Genomic DNA, 22,499 nt, shown 5'->3' with positions numbered 1-22,499 from the left:
GCTCCAAGGAGGAGCAACAAACTTAAAGACAGGTCTGATTTTGACCAAGGCCTGACAAAAAGATTGCAAATCTGGCACATCACCCAAATGTTTATGTAGTAAAACTAATAAAGCAGAAATCTGATTGACAATCCCTTTAGGCCTTCCTGAAGAAAAGATCAAATTCAAGGAATACTAATTGTACTCCCAGAGTAGCCCATGGATTCACACCAATAAAGATATTTGCGCCATATCTTATGGTAAATCTTTCTAGTAACAGGCTTGCGAGCCTGAATCATGGTTTCAATGACCGACTCAGAAAAACCACGCTTAGACAGAATTAAGTGTTCAATCCCCAAGCAGTCAGCTTCAGAGAAACGATATTTGGATGAAGGAAGCGACCCTGAATCAGGGGGTCCTTCCTCAGAGATAGTCTCCAAGGTGGGAGGGATGACATCTCCACTAGGTCTGCCAACCAGATCCTGCGAGGCCACGCAGGGGCTATTAGAATCACAGACACCCTCTCCTGTTTGATACAAGCAATGACTCATGGAAGGAGAACAAACGGTGGAAACAGGTATGCCAACCTGAAAACCCAAGGAACCGCCAGAGAATCTATTAGAACGGCCTTGAACCGTAGCTTGGCGTTCTGATGGGATACCATCAGATCTAACTCTGGCACCCCCCCCACTTGCGGACTTAGCTGGAAAACACCTCCAGATAGAGTTCCCACTCCCCGTGATGAAAAGTCTATCTGCTCAGAAAATCCACTTCACAGTTGTCTACTCCTGGAATGTGGATAGAAGATAGACAGCAATTGTGGGTCTCTTCCCACTGAAGAATCCAAGTAACCTCCTTTATGGCTAAGGAACTCTGAGTTCCTCCCTGGTGCTTGATGTAAGCCACAGAGGTTATGTTGTTTGACTGGAACCTGATAAACCTGCCTGAGGACAACTGAGGCCAAGCCAATAGAGTCCAAAGGCCCTGAGCTTTTAACGAGTTCCAGATTGCTCCCCAGCCCAGCAGGCTGGCATCTGTGGTCACGATCACCCAGGAAGGTCTCCGAAAGCATGTGCCCTGAGACAGATGTTCCTGAGAAATCCACCACAGGAAAGAATCCCTTGACGACTAATCTAACTCTATTCTCTGAGATAGATCTGCATGGTCGCCATTCCATTGTCTGAGCATGCACAACTGGAGAGCTGTCAAATAAAATTAAGCAAAAGGAATGATCACCATGTAAGCCACCATCAGACCGATTACCTCCATACATTGAGCCACTGAAGGATGAGCAGAATCCTGAAGAGAGAGGCAAGAGGGAATGATTTTGTTTTTCCTGACCTCTGTCAGAAAAATCTTCATCAATAGAGAATCTATTATGGTCCCTAAAAACACTACTCTTTTAGCAGGGGAAAGGGAGCTTTTTTCCAGATTCACATTCCATCCATGGGAACGAAGAAAAGACAACAATATCTCAGTGTGAGATTTTGCTAGTTGAAAAGATGGCGCCTGAACCAATATGTCATCCGAGTAGGGTGCCACAGCAATTCCATGATTACGGATCACTGCCAAAAGAGTTCCAGAACCTTTGAAAAAATTCTGGGAGCCATGGCTAGACCACTTACTGGAAATGTTTGTCCAGAAAAGTAAATCTCAGGAATCTGTGATGGTCCCTGTGAATAGGAACATGAAGATATGCATCCTTTAGGTCTAGAATGGGACAGAAAGTTCCCTCTTTTTTGGGAACCACAAATAGGTTGGAGTAGAACCCGAGACCCTGTTCCTGCACTGGAACTGGAACTATCACTCCCAGGGAGGAAAGATGTTGTATAAATTTCAAGAATGCCTCTCTTTATCTGTTCTACAGATAATCTTGAGAAAAGGAATCTTCCTCTGGCAGGAAAAGTTTTGAATTCCAATTTGTAACCCTGAGATACTATGTCCACAGTCCAAGGATCTGGGACATCTCGTATCCAGGCTTGAGAGAATTGAGAAAGTCTGCCCCCCACCTGATCCGATCCCGGATCAGGGGCAAACCATGCTTGATCTTTGATTGTTTCACCTTGTTCCAAGACTGATTGGGTTTCCAAGAAGACTTGGATTGTTCCTGCTTGGAAGAAGAAGGGGAAGGCTTTCCTCTGAAATTACGAAAGGAAGGAAAATTACTCTGACGTCCTTTATGCCTATTCTTCTTATCTTGAGGTAGAAAAGACCATTTTTCACCCATAATATCAGAAATAATTTCAGCCAAATTGGGTCCAAACAAGGTTTTGCCCTTGTAATAAATCACCAGAAGCTTGACTTTAGAGGAAACGTCCGGAGACTAGGATTTCAACCATATTACCTTTCGGGCTAGGACAGCGAAACTAGAAGTTTTAGCTCCTAGTCTAACAACCTGTAAAATAGCATCTGCAATGAAGGAATTGGCCAACTTAAGAGCTTTAATCCTATCTTGAATTTCATCCAAGGAAGTCTCTACTTGAAGAGAATCAGACAAGGCGTCGAACCAATAAGATGCCGCACTATACACAGTGGCAATACACACCGCAGGTTGCCATTGGAGACCTTGATTAACATAAATCTTTTTCAAATAAGCCTCCAGCTTCATTGGATCTTTAAAAGAGCAGCTATCCTCAATAGGAATAGTGGTTCTCTTAGCAAGAGTGGAAATGGCCCCTTCCACTTTGAGTACAGTATACCAAGGGTCTTTAATGGAGTCCTCGACAAGAAACATTTTCTTAAAAATGGGAGACGGGGAAAAAGACACACCTGGTTTCTCCCATTCCTGTGAGATAATCTCCCTAGCACGGTCTGGCACAGGAAAAACCTCTGAAGTGGAAGGTTCATCAAATAAATTATTAAATTTACTAGATTTCTTAGGAGGAACAACGACAGAGGTATTAGAGTCATCTAAAGTAGCTAAAACCTCCTTTAACAATACACAAAGGCATTCAAGCTTAAATCTGAAGGATACCACCTCATTCTCAGAAGAAGGAATTATACTGTCCGAATCTGAGATTTCACCCTCAGAAAGTCCTGATGTATCTTCCTCATCAGACTTATTAGAAAGGGCAACTTGGGAAGCAGAACTGAGGACAGGAACCTTACTTACTGAATTTCTAGATTTCATAGCGTTTTTTCTGTAATCTGGGAATGGCAGCTAATGCCGCAGATACCGCTGAAGATACATGGGCAGCAATTTCTGCTTTTAAATAAACTCCACTAGGAGTTATAGAGAAACCGCAGGGCACTGTATGTGATGCCATTGAGGCTTGGGACGTAGCAGGAGAAAGCTGAGGTATTATTTTAACAGCATCATCCTGAGAGACATTAGGCTCAAAAATGTTATCTTTATTTTGCAAGGTTGAAGACATGTGCAACAGTAAATAAACTTGTACAGATAAGTTTAAAAGATTTTAATATTCAATTAAAATAAGCCAAGGAAAAAAATCACTTTAAATTTTATCCCAAATTAGGATCGATCCCCAGCGAAAATTATGTGAAAATAAACTTCTAAAATACCCCTCAGGCAACCCCACACCTTAATTACTGAAGTGCCTTACCGCTACCAATTAAAACCGGAACACCCAGAAATGGAGAAAAAAAATTTTTTCCTCAGAAATGTTATGATGTAAAGCCGGTCATGTGACCGCAACTGCCGAGCTCAAATTACTGCTGCGACACAGAGAGGCACTGAAAATAGCTTCCTGGTACACTAAGTACCGGAAATAACCCTTTTTTTAAAACCGGACAGTTTAAAATATTGCATCGGTTTATTTTAAAGCAAAAGAGAAATGAATAAGCTGCTGAAATAGAAAATTCAGTCTTACTTTCAGTTTAAACTTGTATTGTTTCATCAAGTAAATATGTGTCAGAAAATAAAGCCTAATAAAACATTTTAACCTTTCTTTTTAAAAGAGTTTGAATGTTAGTCTCACACATGCTACAGTGCCTGCTTCATGCCCAGTGTAACCCATAACAGGATTATCTATGTCCCAATAAAAAAGCAGTGTCTTTTATTTGTTAAGAGCATGGTCTCCCCAACTGGAAGAAAAAGCACTTTCCTGCTCCGCTGTCCGGCATGTAGAAAGTTACAAGGTATGAGAAGACACAGTTCTTCACAGAAACCTTTGAAAAAAGAAAGAACAGAGTAGCTAACTCTGGCTGTCTAAACTAGGGCAGCAATTGTTATGAAAACTCAGTAAGTACAAGTTCCTAACTACTTTAAAGCCACCACTACCTGACTGCAAGGAATGACGTTGAATACGGCTATACCCCAAAACTTGCTTGTAGATTAAATCAAAAATTTCTTCAGACACCTAAACTTCACCTCCCCCATGCAACAAAGGCAAAGAGAATGACTGGGGGTTGTGGGTAAGGGAGTGATACTTAACAGTTTAACGGTGGTGCTCTTTGTCTCCACCTGCTGGCCAGGAGTGATATTCCCAACATTGTTATATTAATATATTTTTTATCTCTGTGATTACCTTGTATCTAAGCCTTTGCCGACTGCCCCCTTATCTCAGTTCTTTTAACAGACTTCCATTTTAGCCACTCAGTACTGACTCCACAGGAGTGAGCCCAATGTTATCTATATGACACACATGAACTAACACCCCCTAGTTTTGAAGAAATATCAAAATGCATTCAGATCTTAAAAAGGATATGGCAAGGTGTTGACTGGGAAGGGCTTCAAATTGTGTGTATGTATGCATGTTTGTGTGTGTGTATGTATGTATATGTATATATATATATATATATATATATATATATATATATGGTTAAAAATTTCAGGTTGTTAGCTACTAGCCAGGCCACAATGTTACTCGCCACTTCTGATCCTGCCCACAACACACCCACTGCTCCACCCCCTCTTAGGCCTAGTTTCCATTGAGTAGGTAGAATTTGGAAACTGGTAGTAACATAAAAATTCTCCATAGACTTTAATGGAGATAAATGTTTTACCACCAGTTTGAAGGTTTACCACCTCAATTGAAACTAGTCCTTAGCAATATCAACTTGGTGGTTCTTGGTAAAACAATGGCTGGACAATGTACTCGATCGGGTTGAATTGCAGCAATGTCTGTCTGCCTGCTCAGAGCAGGCGGACATGTTATGGAGCAGTGGTCTTTAGACCGCTGCTTCATAAGTGGTATTTCTGGCGAGTCTGCAGGCTCGCCGGAAACACGGGCCCTCAAGCCCCTTATTCTGAGATCTTTTAAAGTTTCTGCAATGTCTTTTTCTGCAGCAATGTTTACACAATTCAGAGCTTGCTTTTACTTACCCCCAGGAATACTTCATTTAACATAATGAGCTGTATTTCATCTGATGAGCACAGAGTGACAAAACAAGTTACAGGAAGTCCTGTCTTGTTTCTCTTCACCGTTTTTTGCAGGGAATAGACAAATTATCCTAAGCAATATATGTTTTTAAAGAAACAGTCTGCCCTGTTTGATTAATCCTAAAGCACTGTCTTCTTTTAAACTTCATCAACCACATGGCATTAACCAATCTGACTGGGATACCCACTCACAGATACACAAAACAGCACAAACAGACTCGCATACACACACTTAATTACACACACTCAGATACCCACTCACAGATATACAAAACAGCACAAACAGACTCGCATACACACACTTAATTACACACACTCAGATACCCACTCACAGATACACAAAACAGCACAAACAGACTCGGATACACACACTTAAATACACACACACTCAGATACCTACTCACATATGCAATAAACAGCACAAAGAGACTCAGATACACACACTTAAATACACACACACACACTCAGATACCCACTCAGAGATACACCAAATAGCACAAACAGACTCAGATACACACACTTAAATACACACACACACTCAGATACCCACTCACAGATACACCAAACAGCACAAAAAGCCTCAGATATACACATACACACATGACTGATACACACATGCCTCTTATGTACATTGCAATTGTTATAACAGTTCTGAGATGAGTGATTTAAGATGTACATAGCAAAAAAGTGGAAATAATATTTTGGTAAAATCTTAGTCTAGCGTTCTAAATTATTAATAAGATTTTACTATATTTTACCTATATTGCATGTACATGTTAATGTAAAAATAAAATAAAAGTTTTCTGGATGGGTATCTTATGACCGCTGCTTCTTAACCTCTGTTTCTGGCGAGCCAGAAACTTTACGCGGAAAAAGCAGCATCCATTGCCTATTAAATCTCCCCTCATGCCTCAGATCAGATACTTACAACATGGCACAGACTCCCAGGATAAGTATAATGGGACAGGAAAAAAAAATGTGATTGTCCCAGGAAAATAGGGACAGTTGGTAAGTATGTTTTAGACATTGACGTTTTTGCAAGTTATTTACTCCTACCATAAGTATAATAACTGCCCTTCCCTTTAAAACTCTATGTGTACATTTCTGATATATTTTTAATAATAGAAATTCTTCATATTCCAAACCTCTTCTATTCTACAATATTGGTTTAATCTTTGATAGCTTTTTTTATTACATTTTTTGTATTTAGATTAAAGGGCAAAATTTGTGTTTGTAATTAAATAGTCTTTTATGTTTAGCAGATGTTAAAATATCTTAAGATCACGTCAGTGTAATTTCTGTAATTATCTCTCGCCTTTTTTTGGATTTCATTTGCTTTTGTTAGATACAAGAGGTGCCCATGGCTTTAACAACATATGCGTTAATTACCATTCAGTCTGACAGCGCTTTATGGCATGAACAGTTTCTACATTCATTTATCATTTATCACATAAAACTTGCAAATTACATATTGCTGCAGGATAACTATAACTATGCAGAAGCATAAATACATTTTAAATCATTATCTCTGCCACAATAAAACTGTTGGTGATAAAATTTTACTGCCAGATCAGAGGTTAAACGTATTTAAGATTTTATATTGCATCATTTAATGTATGATGATAACATCTATTCACAGTTACACAGCTTTTAAGGATTTAAAAAGTCAAATCCCAAGAGTTTAATTTGGTTAAACCGACCCAAGAATACAATCAAGGGACTGTTTACCCCAGAATTTTCTCCCCTTTAATTTGTTCCCAATTATCAATTTTTCCTTGTTGAGTGTATTAAATTGTTTATAAGTAGCTCATTTACCATTATTTCTAAATATGAAATAGCTGATTTAGCCTGTGGTATCCCCACCTATACTGAAAGTTTCTATACTTAAAGGGACAGTCTACACCAACATTTTTATTCTTAAAAAAGATAGATAATCCCTTTATTACCCCTTCTTCAGTTTTGCATAACCAACATAGTTATATACTATACTTTTTACCTCTGTGATTACCTTGTATCTAAGCCTATGCAGACTGCCCCCTTATCTCAGTTCTTTTGACAGACATGCATATTAGCCAATTAGTGTTAACTCATAAATAACTCCATGGCAGTGAGCACAATGTTTATCTATATGGCACACAATAACTAGCAGAGTCTAACTGTGAAATACTGTCAAAATGCTCTGAGATAAAAGAGGGTTTTCAAGGACTTATAAATTAGAATATGAGCCTACCTAGGTTTAGCTTTCCACAAAGAATACCAAGAGAATAAAGCAAATTTGATGATAAAAGTAAATTGAAAATGTGTTTAAAATTGCATGCCCTATCTGAATCATCAGAGTTTAAAGGGACAGTCAACACCAAAATTGTTATTGTTTAAAAAGATAGATAACACCTTTACTACCCATTCAGCAGCTTTGCACAATCAACATTGTTATATTAATATACTTTATAACATTTACACCTCTAAATTTCTGATTGTTTTTAAGTCACTACAGGCAGCCTCTTATCACATGCTTTTTTATTAGATTTTCACAACAGGAGACTGCTAGTTCATGTGGGCCATATAGATAACATTGTGCTCATGCCCGTGGATTGTGGCAGACACTGCACCAATTGGCTAAAATGCAAGTCAATAGATAATAAATAAATAGCCAATTGATAGAGGGGGTTGTCAAAAGAGACTTGGATACAAGGTAATCACAGAGGTTAAAAGTATATTAATATATAGCCATATTGGCTGCGCAAAACTGGGTAATGGGTAATAAAGGGATTATCTATTTTTTTAAACAATAACAATATTGGAGTTGATTGTCCCTTTAAAGGGACATAATACTCATATGCTAAATCACTTGAAACTAATGCAGTATAACTGTAAAAAGCTGACAGGAAAATATCACCTGAGCATCTCTATGTAAAAAAAAGAAAATATTTTACCTCACAACTTAGCAGAGTAAGTTTTGTGTAAAAAGTTATACTCAGCTGCTGCTCAGCTGCAGGTAAAAAAAAATTAAAAATGAAGAAATGAACAGCAGCCAATCAGCATCAGCAGTACTGAGGTCATTAACTCTTTTACTGTGATCTCATGAGATTTGACTTAACTCTCATGAGATTTCATTGTAAACTTCCTTACACTGAATAGGGAAATAAGATGAGTGTGCACGTAAGCTCGCTCCTTCCGCTGTCCCAGGAACAGACATACTGATTTGCTGCCTAGAAGTCCTTTACAATGGGATGTGGCTACTGAGGAATTTTTGAGGTAAAATATCTTTCTTTTTTACATAGAGATGTTCAGGTGATATTTTCTAGTCAGCTTTTTACATCTATGTTGCATCACTTTCAAGTGTTTAAACATTTGGGTATTATGGCTTTTTAAGTTTTACTTGACTGTCCCTTTAAGTCCAGGCTATTGAAAGGGAAAGTAAACACAGCCAGCATAAGAAATTACACTCCTAGTGGGGTGTAAAAGAGATAACGAATAAAATGATAATTTTCCATTGTTCTAAGTATTGAGCTTTGGTTTACATACAAATATAAGATAAGGAAGCATGAAATCTGATTTTACCTACAAGCTCAACCCAATGTATTAGGCTGTGGTTTCAAAGCACAAAACTAAGTACTTCATATACACAAATAAACCTGAAAATGCAGTTTCTCATACATGTTATACTATTTTATAGTATACTGTCCCTTTAAATGAAATATTTTCTTTTATATATTGTGCACAGTGATTAGATTCAATGCTCACTGTTATTACAATTTCTTATTTTTCACGTTTAGCAAAAAAAAAAAACTTTTTACATTTTTTAAATTAAAATAAAATAGTTATTACAAACTAACACCTAGATTATGTGGCATTATTTAATCCCCTATAGCGCTGCCATTACAAGTTTTAAAAAACCCGGCTTATGCGGGCAATATGGGTTTTTTAAGCTCCATACCGCACCAAAAACAAGCGCTGTTCTGACGTGCTCGTGCACACTTTCCCCATAGACATCAATAGGGAGAGAGGGTCAGAAAAAAGTCTAACACCTGCGATTTCAGAAAGAAAAGCTCCGTAACGCAGCCCCATTGATGTCTATGGGGAAAAAGAAACTGCAGTTTAAACCTAACACCCTAACATAAACCCTACGTCTAAACACCCCTAATCTGCTACCCCCGACATCGCCGGCACCTGCCTACAGTTATTAACCCCTAATCTGCCGCTCCCGATATCGCTGCCACCTAAATAAAGTTATTAACCCCTAATCTGCCACTCTCGATATTGCTCCCACTATACTAAAGTTATTAACCCCTATTCTGCCGCACCCTTAACATCGCTGCCACTATATTAAAGTTATTAAAAGACCAGTCAATACAGTAGATGTGCATAATCACCAAATGCATGATAAAAAGACAATGCAATAGCACTTAGTCTGAACTTCAAGTGAGTAGTAGATTTTTTTCTGATAAATTTGTTATGTCTATGTATCATGTGACATCCATCAGCCAATCACAAATGCATATACGTATATTCTGTGAATTCTTGCACATGCTCAGTAGGAGCTGATTACTCAAAAAGTGTAAATATAAAAAGACAGTGCACATTTTGTTAATGGAAGTAAATTGGAAAGTTGTTTAAAATTGCTGCTCTATCTGAATCATGAAAGTTTAATTTTGACTTGAGTGTCCCTTTAAATTCTTTAACCCTTATTCCGCCGCTCCCCGACATCGCCACAACTAAATAAAGTTATTAACCCCTAAACCTCTGGCCTCCCACATCACTACCACTAAATAAAACCTATTAACCCCTAAACCGCCAGCCCCCCACATCGCAACAACCTAAATTAAACTATTAACCCCTACACCTACCCCTAAACCTAACCCTAACCCTATCCCTAAACGTAACCTTAACCCTAACACCCCCTAACTTTAAAATAGAGCTAAATTATACTTACAATTATTAACTAAATAATTCCCATTCAAAACTAAATACTTACCTGTAAAATAAAACCTAAGCTAGCTACAATTTAACTAATAGCTAGCTTAGGTTTTATTTTTATTTCACAGGTAAGTTTGTATTTATTTTTAGTTTGTAGTATATATTTTATTTTATTAACTATTAACTAACTACCTAGTTAAAATAAACACAAACTTACCTGTGAAATAAATCCTAAGATACCTTACACTAAAACCTAAAATTACAAAAAATAAAAAAACTACCATTACAAAAAAAATAAAAAAATTATCCAAAAAAAATTAAATTATTCCTATTCTAATACCCTTTAAAAAACAAAAACAAAAAAACACCCCAAAATAAAAAATCCTAATCTAGAATAAACTACCACGGGCTCTTAAAAGGGCCTTTTGTAGGGCATTGCCCTAAGTTAAACAGCTCTTTTGCTACAAAAAAACAAACATCCCCTAACAGTATACAAACCCCCACATGCCAAACTACCAAGGGCCCTTAAAAGGGCCTTTTGTAGGGCATTGCCCTAAATTAAACAGCTCTTTTGCTACAAAAAAACAACAAACACCTCCTAAAAAAATACATTACACAAAATAACAAATTATCAAAAATAATAAAAATTATTCCTATTCTAATACCCATTAAAAAAAAAAACACCCCAAAATAAAAAACCTAATCTAGAATAAACTACCAATGGCCCTTAAAAGGGCCTTTTGTAGGGCATTGCCCTAAAGATATCAGCTCTTTTTCTGTAAAAAAAAAATACAAATACCCACTAACATTACAAACCCCAACCCCCCAAACCCACAAAATAAAAAAAACCTATCTAAAAAAACCTATGCTACCCATTGCCCTGAAAAGGGCATTTGGATGGGCATTGCTCTTAAAAGGGCATTTAGCTATTTTGCTGCCCAAACCCTAATGTAAAAATAAAACCCACCCCAAAAACCCTTAAAAAACCTAACACTAACCCCCGCCAATCCACTTACAGTTTTTGAAGTCCCGCTTGAACGATCTTCATCCCAGCGGAGAAGTCCTCATCGAAGCGGTGTGAAGTCTTCATCCAGGCGGCCTCTTAAATATTCATCCCGGTGGCGAAGTCCTCATCCAAGCGGCAAGAAGTCTTCATCCAGGTGGCCTTTTCAATCTTCATCCAGGCGGCATCTTCTATCTTGATCCTGGCAGCGCAGAGCGGGTCCATCCTGAAGACAAGGTACGCAATTCAAGATGGTGTCCCTTGCATTCCTATTGGCTGAAAACATTTGAATCAGCCAATAGAATTAGAGCTGCTTAAATCCTATTGGCTTATTTGAACAGCCAATATGATTTTTTCAGCCAATAGGAATGCAAGGGACACCATCTTGAATCGCGTGCCTTGCATTGAAGATTCAGTGTACGGCAGCGACCGTACGAAGAGGATGCTCCATGCCGGATGTCTTCAGTATGGACCTGCTCCGCGCCACCAGGACCAAGATAAAAGATGCCGCCTGGATGAAGATTGAAGAGGCCGCCTGGATGAAGACTTCTCGCTGCTTGAATGAGGACTTCGCCGCCCGGATGAAGATTGAAGAGGCCGTCTGGATGAAGAATTCTCGCCGCCTGGATGAATTATTCAAGCGGGACTTCAAAAACTGTAAGTGGATCGTCGGGGGGTTAGTGTTTTTTTTTAAGGTTTTTTTTGGTGGGTTTTATTTTTAGTATAGGGTTTGGGCAGCAAAAGAGCTAAATGCCCTTTTAAGGGCAATGCCCATCCAAATGCCCTTTTCATGGCAATGAGTAGCTTAGGTTTTTTTAGATTTAGGTTTTTTTTGTAATTTATTCTTTTTTCTTTTTTGGAATTAGATACTTTGTAATTTTTAGAGTAGTGTTAGGATTTTTTTAATGTTTAGTTTATTTTATTGGTAGTTAGTTTAATTTTAGTTTAATAATTATATTAGTTTAATTGTTAGTTTAAACTTAGTTTTTTTAATTTTACAGGTAAGTTTAAATTTAAGATAGGGAAATTGTAATTTTATTATAAAGTTAGGGGGGCGTTAGGTTTAGGGGTTACTAGTTTAAATTAGTTTATTGCGATGTGGGGGCTTTCAGTTTAGGGGTTAATAGGTTTATTGCAGTGTTGGCGGTGTAGGGCTTAATAACTTTAGTATAGTGGGGGCGATGTGGGTGGATGGCAGATTAGGGGTTAATTATATTTAAATAGTGTTTGCAATGTGGGAGTGTGGCAGTTTAGGGGTTAATAAGTTTATTATAGTGGTGACGATGTCGGGGTGCGGCGGAATAGGACATAATATTTTTTTTCAGTGGCGGTGATGTTGGGAGCGGCAGATTAAGGGCTAATACGTTTAATATAGTATTTGCGATGCGGGAGGGCCTCGGTTTAGGGGTTAATAGGTAGTTTATGGGTGTTTAGTGTACTTTGTAGCAGTTTAGTTATGAGTTTTATGTTACAGATTTGTAGCGTAACACTCATAACTACTGACTTTAGATGGCGGCACAGATCTTTTAATTTTAGGCTGTAATGCTCGCTTTGTGAGGGGGGCATGAGAGGGGCGGGAGTGGGCGGAAGGGGGCATGATGGGGCGGGAGCGGGAGGGACGGAGAGACAGGGTGTATATACATGTTTTGGGAACGGGATCTGGGAGGCTGGGTGTAAGGGAATGAGTGGGGGCAGCTACACTATGGAAAATGTTTTTTTATTTATTTAAAAAAAGGAGCAAAAAACATAGGAAACTGTGTACCTAACATGGAGGCTAATAGGTAGAGGGAGGAGGGTTAGAGAGCTGTTTGGGGGTATCAGGGAGGTTGAGGGTAAGGGGGGATCCTACATTGCAGAATATATATATATATTTATTTATATATATAAATTATTTAAAAAAACAAACAAACAAAAAACCCTTAGTTTTTATACTGGCAGACTTTCTGCCAGTACTTAAGATGGGGTGAACTTTGGGGGGTGGGGGAGGGAAGAGAGCTGTTTGAGATGGGTCAGGGAGGGATCAGGGGGTTGGATGTGTCAGACGGGAGGCAGATCTCTACTCTAAAGCTAAAATTAACACTACAAGCTACCTAATTAACCCCTTCACTGCTGGGCATTATACAAGTGTGGTGCGCAGTGGCATTTAGTGGCCTTCTAATTACCAAAAAGGCATATATGTCTGCTATTTCTGATCAAAGGGGATCCCAGAGAAGCATTTACAACCATTTGTGCCCTAATTGCAAAGCTGTTTGTAAATAATTTCAGTGAGAAACCTTTGTTTGTGAAAAAGTTAAAAAAAGAAATATTTGATCACATTTGGCGGTGAAATGGTGGCATGAAATATACCAAAATGGGCCTAGATTAATACTTTGGGTTGTCTACTAAAAAATATATATATATATACATGTGAAGGGTTATTCAGGGATTCCTGACAGATATCACTTATTGCCCTATAACTTGAAAAAAAGCAAAGAACATGCAAACATTGGGTATTTCTAAACTCAGGAAAAAAAATTGAAACTATTTAGCATGGGTGTTTTTTGGTGGTTGTAGAAGTAGGTTTTGGGGGTCAAATTTAGAAAAATTTTATGATATGATGAAAATAATGGCATCTTTAGAAAGTCTATTTAATGATGAGAAACCCGATATATAATATGTGTGGGTACAGTAAAAGAGTAAGAGGAAAATTACAGCTAAACACAAACACCGCAGAAATGTAAAAACAGCCCTGGTCCTTAACTATAAGAAAATTGAAAAATGGTCTGGTTACTAAGGGGTTAATTAAATTAATTAATTAAGGGGATGCTCATTTTGTTTTGTTTTTAAATAAATGCAATAAAATTTGTGATTTTTGGATTTGTGGGAATCTGTATACACGTCTTTTCAAAACTCTACATAAACTCTACATGGATATTATTATTTTTGTTTAAAAAGATAGATAACACCTTTACTACTTATTCCCCTGCTTTGCACAAACAACATTGGGCCAGATTACGAGTGGTGCATAAACAGTTATGCGCAAGCGATAAGGTTTTATTCCGGGTATTTACACAAGTTGTTTTTTTCTGCTCATATTACAAATTGAAAGTAAACATAATTACGCTCAAGCGCAAGAATGATTACCGCATTCTCAGAGGTTAACTGTTTTGTGAAACATAAAAGTAAAAAAAACACATCAAAAATACATTACAAAGTACAGCTGCACTCATAAGAACACCATCTAATAAAAAATATTTTAAACATTTTGCACAAAAAAGTTATAAGGGTTTAAAGATATGAGGTCTCAGGTGTTAGAAAAAAATAATCAGCCGAAAAGGGCTTTTCATAGAGATACAGACAAAAGATGTACTGTATATGTATGTATATATTAAAAAAGAAATAAAAAAAGAAAGCATCCTCAAACACCCACACGAGGGAGGCAGAGAGGTCAGCCCACCCACAACATATTACTTCCTGAGATAAGTTTATGTATCCCTACATTCTTTATATGGTATCAAACCCTTAATAATTAAATATAACTTTTATTCAAAAGTTTCAAAATAAGTAAATCAATATACAGCATTCACAATGCCTGCCCCAGAGCGAGTAAAGTAGCTATTAACTAAACTAATCAATTCCAGAAGAAAACATTTAAATCACCAGTTATCCCCACCATTGCTGGAGACACAAAGAAAAAGATCCCTATCTAAAAGTCTAAGATTACATGACAATTATGCCCCACAAAGGGGATACAAAGGGAATGGCTTAATCACTAATTTGTGTGTCAAACAGAAATAGTTATTTAACAAGGTTGGGTACTGTTATATAGTCCTCAAAAAATATATTTGAACAATAAATCACAAAAGACTATTGAAGCACAGGTGCAAGGGATACATAACCACCGACATATGTTTTGCCACAGCTTTGTCAAGGCAACAACTAGATTGCTGGGAATGACACGGTTTAAATAGATTTTCAATATCCAATCAGCTGCCGCTTAACTAACACACCTCCTTTGCATCACAGATCTGCCCTCTAATAGTCATTGGGTGCTCATAATCATGTGGCACACCAAGAGGAAATACAAAGGATTAAATCAGTGTTCAGATTCTATCCATAACATCATATAATCGTAAACAAACTCAATACCATCCACAGTCCACAACAAAAGCCTCAGCGTCACTGAGGCACACTACCATTCCAACTTGGTTGTCAATGTCACAGAGATTAAAGTTTGAGAGAGATTAAAGTGCTTACAATAAGTCTCCCAATATACAAACTTTTTTAGTTTGGAACTTATAACAGAGACAGACACTTTATATTTACTCCCCTTCCTACCAAAATATATGAAATAAGGACTATGATTCCGGCTTTTTTAACCATTTTTTAATTACATTCTTTGACCGGTCAAATATAGGACTGTTTTTACATTTGCTCTGAAGGAAATTCACAGGGTGGATATATATTTTACTATTGTGTATAGTTTATGCATGATTTGTTATTAAAGTAATTGTTTATTTGTTTGTATGAAGTAAAATCCTTCATTTGTTTTTAAATTTAAGTTAAGTCTTTGTATATTATTCAACATATATTGTTGTTTTATCCGTTTGTCCCCCCTAGCTTAAAGCGCTCTATTTTTCACTCCAATCTTCTCTAGTATTTCCTAACCTGTGAGTGCAAGCAGGTTTTTTCAAGGGGGCATTTAGGGGCTTGTTAAGCTCTACTCTTTCTTTTGTCTGTTTTTTTAACCTTCTTCTTTGACCCTTGTGGCATCTTTCCTTCATCAGTGAAGAGCCATTGTAATGACGGATGCATTCTGTTAGGCTTGGGGGCAATCTGGAATTCTCAAAGAGCACAAAGAGTTTTGTCTCCTCTAGAGACAAGGTTATCAATAAACATTCTAGAACTTCAAGTGATTCTTCGAGCTCTTCAGGCCTGGCCCCTATTGAAGGAAGAAAAGTTTATCCACCCGGGAATTTGAACCTAGTTCTCTCTGTACTACAATGTCTCCCTTTGAACCAGTGCACTCCATTGACATCAAACTATTGTCTTGGAAGGTACTTTTCTTGTTAGCAATCTCTTCTGCAAGAAGAGTTTCTGAATTGTTAGCCTTATCTTGTGATTCTTCATTTTTTATTTTTCACAAGGACAAGGCTGTACTTCTTACAAATATATGATTTTCTTCCTAAAGTAGTTTCTACGGATAGTATCAATCAATAAATTGTTGTTCCTTCTCTATGTATAGACTCTGCTAACTCTAAGGAAAGATTGTTTCATAATCTGGACATCATTAGAGCTTTGAAGTTCTATCTCCAAGCTACTAAAGAGTTCAGAAAAACTTCCCGTTCATTACGCTGGGACTCGGAAAGGGCAAAAATCTATTAAGATAGCATTGGCGTCTTGACTTAAACAAGTGATTCACAAGGCTTACTTGGTGGTGTGTAAGTCGCCTCCTAAATGTATCACAGCTTACTCTACTAGAGCAGTGGCAACATTGTGGGCTTTTAAAAATGATGCATCTTTGGAGCAGATTTGCAAAGCTGCTACATGGTCTTCTCTGCATACTTTTTCCAAATGTTATAATTTTAATCTTTTTGCTTCTTCACAATTAGCTTTTGGCAGGGAAGTCCTTCAGGCCACAGTGTCAGCTAAATAGGAACTATCAGAGAAATAATTTTCCCACCCTTTCCATAACATCTGCTTGTGTATTCCCATAAGGATTGGGGACCATCATCATTTTAGGAAAGAAAACAAAATGTATGCTTACCTGATAAATTATTTTCTTTTGAAATGATGATGGTCCACAGGCCCTGCCTGCTTCATTTTGGGCAATAGTTCTAATGACACCTCTATAGACCCTGCTTTGCCTTTCCTACCTTTATTTTCCTATTGTCTACTCGGCTATATGTGAATCTAAGAGAGAGATGGTAGGTTGGAGGGTTTTAAAGCTCTTGTATGGCTTCTTGACCTCCTCCTGATGGCGGGAAATATAACCGATATGTTATGGAGGACTGTGGATCATCATTCAGAAAGAAGAAAATTTATCAGGTAAAGCATACATTTTGTTATAGGGTATTTTTACTGTAAATATTTCACATCCCAATGTTCTGCACATAGCAGAATATGTTTTATCTATTTTAAAAAAGAAATTCCTTGATATATATCTGTATATATCTATACCTATATATAATCATGTACTGTATATATATATATATATATATATATATATATATTTAGGTATAGATATATATTGTACCAAAATACAATCATATATATATATATAGTATATATAAATATATTTATGAATAAATAGAACATATTATTCTATGCAAATAACATTGGAATGTTAAATATTCATATTTTCATGTTGGGTTAGCACACTTGAGAATATGCAATCGGGTTTGCACGTGTGTAGGGTTTTTTCACACTTTTTTTTGCTCCTTTGACTTCTATGGAGGAATACGTGAACACACATGCGCTATTGTAAGTTCAGGTTTTTACACGTTTCAGGTGGGTAAGCGCATGAGTAACTTTTTACTTTCAACATGTAAAATGAGCGCAACCCAACCTGCGCAAAAAGCTAACACAGTTAACACTAAAGCAGGAGCATTAAATCATGCTCCACTTGTAATCTGGCCCATTGTTATATTAATATACTTTATAACCTCTAAATTGGTGTCTGTTTTTAAGCCCCTGCAGGCCTCCTCCTATCTGCATTTTATTAGCTTTGCACAGCCAGACAGCTCCCAGTAATACATTGCTGATCTTTCAGCAAACAATAAGATAATGAAGCAAATTTGCTAAAAGAAGTAAAATGGAAATATGTTGGGTTTCATTTAGGGCTATATTATGAGTGGATCACTATTTATCATATTACAAGTTGAAAGATCAACGTATTTGCTTGTGTGCTAACACGATGCGTGCATAAAGCTAAATTTAAAATATCGTAATCAATGGAGAAGAAGTCAATGGAGAAATAAGATTTTGCGCAAACCCGATCGTGTTTTCTCAAGTGCGCTTACATGAAAATATCAATATTTCACATTCCATTGTTCTTCAGATAGAAGAATATGTTCTATTTATTCATAAATACATATTTCTACATATTTCTGATGGCATTTAGATAAAATATATATCTATACCCCAGTGACGTGCGGTGAGGTCAGAGGTTGGTGAGAGAGAAAGAGAGGGGGAGAGAAAGAGAGCGGAGAGAGGGAGGGGGCGAGGAGGGAGAGAGAGAAGGAGGGGGAGAGAAGGAGGGAGAGAGATAAGGAGGGAGAACGAGAGGGAGGGGGGAGAGATAGAGGGAGGGAGAGAGGGATGGAGTGGAGAGAGAGATGGAGAGAGAGAAGGGGAGAAAGGGAGGGAAGAGAGTGAGGGGAGAGAGAGGGAGGTTGGTAAGGGAGGGAGAGAGGTTGGTGAGGGAGGGAGAGAGGTTGGTGAGGGAGGGAGAGAGGGAGAAGCAGGGAGGGGGAGGGAGATATTATATTACAGATATATAGGAATATCTATTTAAAAATACTTATTTCTATTTAAAATAATTTCCCTATGTAAAATATTTGCAGTAAATGCATAATTAAACACTTTATTAAATATGAATATTGCAACGGATATTTATAACATAGGAAGCTATAATTTTTATCACAAACCCATGACCAACACAATAATTAAATGTATAAAGCATTTAAAAGATACAGAATCAATTTGGAATATATATATATATATAATGGACATTTTTTTGGAATGATTGAAAATGAGTTTGAACATAACTCATTTCTTTGCTATCCTAAACTAAATATGCTGAAAATGTCTAATCAGATCAAAAAGCATGCAACAAGATTATCGCCAACACTGTAATTTTGGCCAATATCCTTTGAGGATTAAATATATAAGTAAAATACATATACTCCTTGCAAATAATGAATTTGATTTTCTGTCAAGTGCATTTAGAAATAACATTAAAACATATATAATAACTTACAGGTATGTCTCTTTGTTTAAGTGTAGGAGTCCAGGATGGAGATTGCCCAGTACTGAGAGCATTTTCTATGTCTTGGTCAAGCTGATCCAGTTTCATTATAAGCAGCACCATTGAGTCCAGTTTTGAACGATCTCGGCTTTCCTTTAGTTTCTGTGGATTAAGCAGCAGGTGTTAAAAAGCCTCTACGGAAATCCTGAATTTATATTATTTCCCTTTAGATGTAAAATGATCTACCAGCAATAAATCCAAGAATAAAAACATAAGATATTAAAGAGATTTAAAACCCAAAATGATTATTATGTTCCCATGATATTCTGTGTTGAAGAGATACATAGGTAGACATCTGGAGCAAGACATGGCAGGAAATAGTGCTGCCCTCTAGTGCTCTTGTTCATGGATACAGTTCTTGCAAATAACTTTTTCAACAACTTTGGGGTTTCCACTGAAATTATTTACACAGAACTACTGCAGTCATAAAACAAATGGTTCTCTGGGGTCCACTTTGTTCAGAAATAGCAGACATGCACTGCTTTGCAATTAGTTGTGTAGAAATTAGAAGTCTGCTAATTGTAGCTGTATCCCACACTTCTAAAATTCACATGCATTGAAGGGGTTAATTAGTTAGCTGGTAAAGGTAATAGTATTTTCCTTTAAGCGTGCATTTTTTTAAATTTTTGCAATATAAGATATAATATCACCCCTTAACACGGCTTTTGCCGTTTCCCAAATAATTGATGGACTCGGCACTGAACCTTCATTTAAATTAAAAAAAATCTTCCATTTTATTTTTTAGCCAATTATTATTTTTCTGATTGTTTGATAAGTATTTTGGATAAAAGAAACGTGATCCTGCTGATCGATTCTTTTGGGTTGGAATATCTAGAGTTATAGGGGCATGATCTGATATACAAATCTCCATAATTGCTGTCCTAATTCCTATATTATACAACTTATCATTTACTAGGAAGAGATCTATTCTCGATAGAGATTTAGATGCCTTCGAGTGGCAAGTATATCCTTTATAATCTGGATTTTGAGCCCTCCATACGTCCCTTACAGCCAAGTTATAACAAATAGTATTATACAGTTTTGCTTCTAGGTTGTCTTTTTTAGTTTTTCTTTGTGTGTTACCGTGTCTAAATCTATCTAAAGGGTATCTGGGAGCCATGTTAAAATCGCCCGCTATCACAATATAACCCTCTGCTACCTGTAATATTTTGGATTGGAGGGAGTCCCAAAATTGTTGATCTATTACATTCGGAGCATAGAGGTTACAGATGTTATATACTATATTGGAAATTTTTATCTTTAATATTATGTATCTGCTTTCTGTGTCTATTATTGTGTCTATTATCTGGTAAGATAATTCTTTACCCAATAAGATAGCAACTCCTTTTTTTCTTTTTAGTGACGGAGCGTATATTACCTCTGCTACCCATGAGAATCTTAATTTCAGGGATTCTTCACTGTTTAGGTGTGTCTCCTGTACTAATGCGTTTTTCGTTTAATTGGAGAAGTTATACCCCCTATATTCCAAGATGTTATTCTAATTTTATTATTCATTTACCGTTGTTCATAAATGTCCACATCCCCCACCCTCCCATGACCAAGGGAGGGGGGGAGGGGAGGAAGCGGAGACTGACAAAAAGGGGATATAAGGTTTGACATAGAGGGAGAAAGAGGAAGAGAGGTACAGGAGCAGGGGAGGGAGAAGGACAAAAAAAAATAAAAAAAAATAATAGTAATAATAATAATAAAAAATTAAAACCATAATTTGTTCTACATTGTAAATCAAGAATTACACTCTCCATTGTGTTATAGAACCTTACCCTCATATTTTCTATATGGGGGATAGTTAGAGAGGACAAAAGAATAGAGGGAAATTACCATCAGTTTATCCCCTGCTCCACTAGCTTTTTCTCCGCCTCTTCTGCTGAGTCAAAAAAAAAGTTTGACCCCCTAATAACACCTTAAGTCTGGCAGGGTAGATAACAGTAGCCTGCCACCCTGCTTTTAGCATCTTTCCACAGACCGGGGAGAGCTCCCTCCTTTTCCGAGAAGTCTCAATAGAGAAGTCCTGAAAAAGCAAGATTTTATTGCCATTATATATGATAGGTTGGTTTTTGCGAAAATATTGTAGATATAATATTTTATCCTGGAAGTTTAAAAATTTTGCAATAATTGGTCTAGGTTTAGAAGTAGTGTTAGGACCATCAGCAGCTCTCCCCAATCTGTGGACTCTCTCAATTAAATAAGATGACTGGGAATCTGGGATTTTAAGAATTTGGGGTAAAATAGTTGTTATTACTTCCATGAGATTTTCCTGCTTAAAGGGGTCTGGGAATCCAATGATTCTAAGATTATTTCTTCTTGACCTATTCTCTAAGTCATCTATTTTTGTTTGTAATTTCAGAATTTCACTCTGGGTATCCTCAATCTGGGGTATGTGAGAGTTTGTTATGTCTTCTAGATCTGAGATTCGTTGCTCCACTTCTTGGAGTCTCCTAGAATATTGTCTCACTTCTGTTGTTAGTAGAGAAAAATCATGTTTCAACTCATTTTTTAGTGTGTCGAATTTAGGGGAAATTGCTTCTAAAATATTAGCTACCAATTCTTGATTTTCTTGTGATGCTACACTTTTTTGAGTTTTTAATGTGATGATTTCATTTAAGTTCTCAGCTGTGGTTTCTGTAGTATTCTTATTCTTACGTTCCCTACTCTTGGACGTCATGCTTTGATTGTGCTTGTTAGTGGTAATAGGTGAGGTGATATATTTATCCATTAATTAGGAATATGGATGTGAATCCTGTGATTAAATGTGAAGGATCCCCCCTTAGATAGGGGCAATTAATATTAGTAGGGGAAAAAAAAGGAAGGAAGGAAGGAAGGAAGGAAGAAAATTTCCTTCTTTTCCCTTCTCTTTTCCTTGGGGGAAAAAAGTTCCCTCTCTCCCTCTCCTTTTAAGGAGGGGAGAGTGAACGTGGTATGTGAATTTTAAGGCGTATTGTGTTACCCCTTGTGATAACAAAAGAAAAACTAATTTAATCGTGAGAAAAAGAAAAAAAGAAAAAAAAAGTGCACTTTTAGTGATAAAGTAATCAATTAACAACTAATTAATTCGACAAGAAATGGCGACCAGTGGGAATATTTTGTTAATACATAACCTTTAAGTTCTCCTTTTTAGAACTCTTAATTGTCAATTTTATATATTCGAGAACAGTATCTTATCATTTATAATATCTATGTGAGAGTATTTTAAATTTTCAACTCTCTCAGTTTTTAATAGAATGTGGTATGCT

General features: G+C 37.0%; 1 protein-coding gene across 1 annotated transcript in view; it reads right to left on the bottom strand.

Moving 5' to 3' along the window:
* The window catches only part of LOC128647474 (rho GTPase-activating protein 7-like), a 138,215-nt gene that overhangs the window by 13,432 nt on the left and 102,284 nt on the right, over positions 1 to 22,499 (bottom strand). Inside the window, exon 2 of the mRNA XM_053700260.1 lies at positions 19,201 to 19,350. Coding sequence (XP_053556235.1) covers positions 19,201 to 19,350 — 150 coding nt within the window. The remainder of the gene's footprint in view (positions 1 to 19,200; positions 19,351 to 22,499) is intronic.

Source organism: Bombina bombina, chromosome 2 (assembly GCF_027579735.1).
Source record: "Bombina bombina isolate aBomBom1 chromosome 2, aBomBom1.pri, whole genome shotgun sequence".
In the NCBI taxonomy this organism is placed as follows: domain Eukaryota; kingdom Metazoa; phylum Chordata; class Amphibia; order Anura; family Bombinatoridae; genus Bombina; species Bombina bombina.
Note: the sequence above shows the minus strand (reverse complement) of the source record. Positions and strands in the feature narration are given on the sequence as shown.